General features: G+C 46.0%; 1 protein-coding gene across 5 annotated transcripts in view; it reads right to left on the bottom strand.

Annotated features, from left to right (window-relative positions):
* The window catches only part of gtdc1 (glycosyltransferase-like domain containing 1), a 45343-nt gene that overhangs the window by 20771 nt on the left and 18976 nt on the right, over positions 1-5596 (bottom strand). For all 5 annotated transcript variants that reach the window (XM_046053734.1, XM_046053731.1, XM_046053732.1 and 2 more), the window contains exons 3-4: positions 4392-4559; positions 892-1065 (exon numbers count right to left, since the gene is read on the bottom strand). In XM_046053734.1, coding sequence (XP_045909690.1) covers positions 892-1065; positions 4392-4559 — 342 coding nt within the window. The remainder of the gene's footprint in view (positions 1-891; positions 1066-4391; positions 4560-5596) is intronic.

Genomic DNA, 5596 nt, shown 5'->3' with positions numbered 1-5596 from the left:
CCTGCGTCCTCTCTAACAGCCAGCAGGGGGGCGACTTAAACCTGCGTCCTCTCTAACAGCCAGCAGGGGGCGACTTAAACCTGCGTCCTCTCTAACAGCCAGCAGGGGGCGACTTAAACCTGCGTCCTCTCTAGCGGCCAGCAGGGGGCGACTTAAACCTGCGTCCTCTCTAACAGCCAGCAGGGGGCGACTTAAACCTGCGTCCTCTCTAACAGCCAGCAGGGGGCGACTTAAACCTGCGTCCTCTCTAACAGCCAGCAGGGGGCGACTCCAGCGGCTGCAGAAAGAAAATGTTTCTACTTGTCAGCTGATTTATTCCCTCAGTAAACACTTTCCTGATGAGTTTATGGTCTCAGTCGCTAGTTTCAAGTCAAAAAAAGCTCATCAGGAGTCGGATGCTCATTTTTCAGGAAGTACGTTTAGTTTTAAGCCTGTTTGTCGCTAGTTAGCATCCCAGCTAATATGAATTACAGATGCACCTTGCTAACCAAGCTAGCTAGCTCCTCCCTCTCGCCCATATATGGTCACATCTGGTTCCAAAAAACCAAGATGGCGACAGCCAGGATGCCAAACTGGAGGCTTCAAAACAGCGACCCACAAACCAACGCCACGACGGCTCCATTATTTCTGTTGTACAGTTTTGAAAGCAACAGACTTTCATTTCCATTTGCATGTGTTTTATTATTATTATTATTATTCCAGTGTGAGGATTTAAAAGAAGCGGTCAAACAACAAAACTGCAGCAGATCGATTCTGAGCAGCGTTCTCTTTCAGGTGGAACGGGCAGCCGCCGCCGGCCGTCTCTGAACTTCACAGTTAATCCTCGTTAAACGCCGCTCCTGTCTAATCCAACACCCTGTTTGTCGCAGATTAAAGGAGGATCACACTGACCTGCTGACATCGGGGAACTGGACCGGGTAGTACAGGACCACGCACTTGGGTCGGATCAGCAGGTCCAGGTCTCTGGGTCTGTGGTCTGGGATCTTCTTCATGAAAGAGGAGATGGAGGACAGGAAGGAGTCCATGTTGAAGGCGGAGTTAAACACCACCAGGTCTGCCACCAGGCTGCCAACACACAGGAGGGAAGTGAGGACACGCCCTTTCTGAGTTAACGCTCTGTGCACGTTAACGGCAGGAATTTCATTTCGTTAGTAGTTTATGCTGTTACTCATCTGTGTTTCCAGTTTCTTAGTTTCCATTTGAAATGTCGCAAAACAGAAAGAGAAAACGTGAACGAGGCGTGTGAGCGAATAAACCCGGCGATCAGTTGGCGTTAAACACGGCTGTAATAAACAGGAAGTAGTAAAGTCCGTGAAAACAGCTGACCGGTCAGGAGGTCAACGTTCGCTGTAGGGCTGCACAATTTCAAGAACAATCATACTGCGATTGGGAACAAATGGTACTCTGAGTCTGCTCGCTTGGTTATCGAGGAATCCATTTTGAAACGCGTGTTTCTCAGCTTGAACAAACGAACACAAGAAACAAGGTTTTCGCCACCAGTCTAAGAATACTGATCCAGCCACATTGTAAACATCTAGTCTGGAGTCTAATATTAGTACATCCAATAAAAAGTGAGATGTCAGTGTTGCACTATAGTGATTACTGTATTCATTATAATTTCATATAGTAGTCAAACATTAAATCCAGCTGGTTTTTATTTATTTCATCCTGGTGCAGGAACAGGCTCTACATCGGTCTCTAATTCACTTCTAACTGTTCAAAAATCATACTGGTCATCCAGGCTGTGATTGGTCGGTTGATGAAAAGTGACCGGACAACAAAAGGCAGCGAGACAGCCAAACCTTCTGTCTTAGCCCACCGCTTCAGCTGCCGCCGCCGCCGCTCTGTCACAGAGCGACCGCCATTTCTCTCGCTGCTCCGGTGGCGAGACTGACTACGTTTTGAACGATTAGCTGCAGGTTGTTGTCTTAAAAGTTAAGCTCATAAAACATTTTTCTCATTGCACGTAGGCTCATCTGTTTTTGGAGGCACGTGCGAGAGCCCACTTTTTCTTTTTTCGCACATGACGACGTCGCAATTGCGATCAGATTACTCGTGCAGCCCTAGTTCGCTACGTCAGAACTTATTCGCCAAAGGTGTTTCCATTTCCTGTTCGGCCCATAAACAGGAAGTGTGTTCAAATGTTTCCATTTCATCAACCTGTTGTAACTCGATGCTTCAAAATGAACATGTAAAACAGGAGCAGCGATGTGGTGGCGGCTCACTGAGCTACTGCATCTGCTGCAGAGGTCTGCAGCTCCCGTCTGTTAGTGAGGCTGAACCGCTGATCACTCATATTAAAGTTAAGCACAGGTCTCAGTGAGAGTAATGACAGCGTAAACTCTCTGGAACAGGAAGCTCTCGTCTGGTATAAAAGGTCAGCTGTAGTGAGTTTCACCGTGGAGCTTTGTGCCGCATTCTAATTAAAACGAGTGAAGTAATCGGGCTTCGATCCAATCAGAGGCCTCTTAATGATCAGTTATTTAATGCCGCTGTAACGTCGTTAGCGGAGGCGGGGAGACTCCACTTATTGACATGCTGCCCTGCAGATCAACAACAATCAGTTTGCTGCGTGCTGTTGGACAGCTGATTAATGACAACTAGACCCACTTCAATTACACACAGAGGCCTGTCAGAGACGCTCGTTAGCCAATCACATGCAGCCTGACACGCTCATTAAGACAAACTGCAGCAGAGTTGATGCTGCGATCGTTGGCTGTTTAAAGCTAAATAAATCTCACTTTTTAATTATAACAGCACATTTTATAACGGATACATAAAACCTCGTGTGTCGTGTTTGAGCTGAACAAACTTTGTAACTCCTCCTGATTCTGTGTGAATTATTTCTGAACTTGATTGTAACTGATGAGGCACGAACACCAGTAACACCTTTTATATATATCTGACTTTAACTTCCTCCGCTAACGCAGGTCGGTTCATGTATCACACCTAAAAACAGGAAATGTTTCTTTACTTGGTGTCGATGACGACTCCGTTGTTCGCAGAGGCAACACTTCAACACATGTTGAGCTTTAATGCAGTCCAACAAAAGAAAATATCTAAAAAATGATTCTTTTATATTAGAAATACACACACACACACACACACACACACCGGACCAGGTACCACTGGGGGGGTCGCTCAGAGGAAAGAGAGCCAGGACAGGAGCCATGTTGGCCCAGTTTGGACTTAATTCTGCTCCTAAAGGTCCGGTCTGGACAAAATGGGACTCATGTAGGCCAAGAACAGAAACCAGATACTGTTGAGCCCACCTGGTCCATCAACATCCCGGGTCACTCGGTGGGCGGTCCATGTTGTGAGGTGTCAGGGCAAGAATGTTCTGGATGGATGCGTGTACGTAAATATGTATAGAAATAACTGTATCTAGTGTTTGATTTTATATGTTACCATCTTTTAAAACACATCTAATGATGTGTTTTGTGAGCAGCCTGCAGAGACAACTATACATGCTGTATCCTGATAAATGAACTGCCTTGTACTATTATTATTATTATTAGACCTGCAGATGAATCAGCGAGGGAAGATCCACTGGACCATGCTGCTCTTTGTTCTACTGACACCGCGGACCGTCACTGAACTGCATTTCATTCAGGTTTCCCATTTCAGCGTCCTGATAGTGTTCATGCCGGCTCACTGTCAGCCATCGATGGTGTGTTTCTGCAGAGTTTTCATCCAGTCTTCAAAATTGTGTGGGTGGTGATGGCGCAATGGATAAGACTATGTCTTTGGTGTGAGAGACCTGGGTTCAATCCCCCCCACTGTGACCCGTCCACCAGTGTGTCCCCGAGCGAGACACTTAACCCCTCGCTGCTCCAGAGGCGTGTGACCTCTGACATGTACAGCAATTGTAAGTCGCTTTGGGTAAAAGCGTCAGCTAAATGAATAAATGTAAATGTGAGTGAAACCAGGCCGTGCATCACCTCGATGAGCGTTTCTCTGTGGGCTGGAACTGGAAGTCCATTAATTGATCGGCCGATCAGCAGAAAAAGATCTTTGGATCATTCATACGTGTTGAAATCATGTTCAGCAGCAGGTTTTTTGACTCTTCTGTGGTCTTGAAGTCAAGAAGGGAGCATTCATCTGCTGGTTCCTTTCATGCTTGTATAACTTTAACAGAAGTTGAATCCTCCAATCAGCTTGTTGATACCCAAGCGCCTCCACACCTGTTGTAAAGGACGTGAGGACAGCGTCTCGCCACCGACAGATCTGCAGAGTTAAAGCAGCTGCTGACTGACACCTGATTACTCCTTAAAAAGAGCGAGACCTCTGCAGCTGCTTCCTGTGACCCATAGCAGCCGTCACTGCAGGACTGCGACCCGAACCCAACCGCAGTCCTGAACATACGCACCAATAACAGAACTAGTGTTTACCATGAGAGGACCTGGTTGTATCCGTACTGGAAGTCTCTCTCCTGGTCTTTGCGGACCGGATAAACCAGCTGGTTCTCGTGGAAGTACAGAACCTTCTTCAGACGGGCCAGATCTGGTCTGAGGGCCACCAGCTCACACAGGTTCAGGACCGAGCTGCTGAACAGGACTCTGAGGAGAAAAGTGTGTACAGAAATATGATGTTAGTGGAAGGAAAATGAAGTACAGACGGTCTGTACAGCTGCCAAAAACCTGGTGTCAGAAACCTGCTCAGAACCACATCTGGAGTCAACATGGAGGTCCGGGGAGGCGGCGGAGTACAGAAACTTACAGAGCCTTCTTTAAAACAGTCAAACGAAATGCACTATTAATCAATTACACTGATATCAATTATAATAACAACAATGGGGCAGCAGAACACAGTGACATAGTCAAACAAAAAGGACGAACAGCAGGACATTTCCTGTTCTGCTTATTACATCTGGGTATTTCTATAAGATACAGAAGTGGAACTCCTGGTAATAATCATCATCATCTCAGTGTAAAATGTCACTGTGGTCAACGTTGGTGTGAAAGGACCCGTCACTAGCAGGAAGAGGCGGGACTCAAGGCCAACCTCGAGTCTCGAATCTGATGACCGAGACTTCATGTAAACAATCCATTAGTCCAACATCACTTCATCCTTTTGACTTCAGATTACGTTTTTATATCATAATAATGACTTGTACTCATCTTCAGTCTTGACTTGTCATCTGACTTGTGACGTGACTTAGGTAGTGTCTGTACTTAGGACTTAATGTCTTGACTTGGGACTTGTTGGACTTGGCTTAGGACTTATTGTCTTGACTTGGGACTTATTGTCTTGACTTGGGAATTGTTGGATTTGGCTTAGGACTTATTGTCTTGACTTGGGACTTATTGTCTTGACTTGGGAATTGTTGGATTTGGCTTAGGACTTATTGTCTTGACAAGGGACTTAATGTCTTGACTTGGGACTTAATGTCTTGACTTGGGACTTGTTGGACTTGGCTTAGGACTTATTGTCTTGACTTGGGACTTATTGTCTTGACTTGGGAATTGTTGGATTTGGCTTAGGACTTATTGTCTTGACTTGGGACTTAATGTCTTGACTTGGGACTTGTTGGACTTGGCTTAGGACTTATTGTCTTGACTTGGGACTTAATGTCTTGACTTGGGACTTGTTGGAC

The sequence above is a fragment of the Micropterus dolomieu genome, linkage group LG07 (genome assembly GCF_021292245.1).
Source record: "Micropterus dolomieu isolate WLL.071019.BEF.003 ecotype Adirondacks linkage group LG07, ASM2129224v1, whole genome shotgun sequence".
NCBI classification, from domain to species: domain Eukaryota; kingdom Metazoa; phylum Chordata; class Actinopteri; order Centrarchiformes; family Centrarchidae; genus Micropterus; species Micropterus dolomieu.
This window is presented reverse-complemented; position numbering and strand designations above follow the sequence as displayed.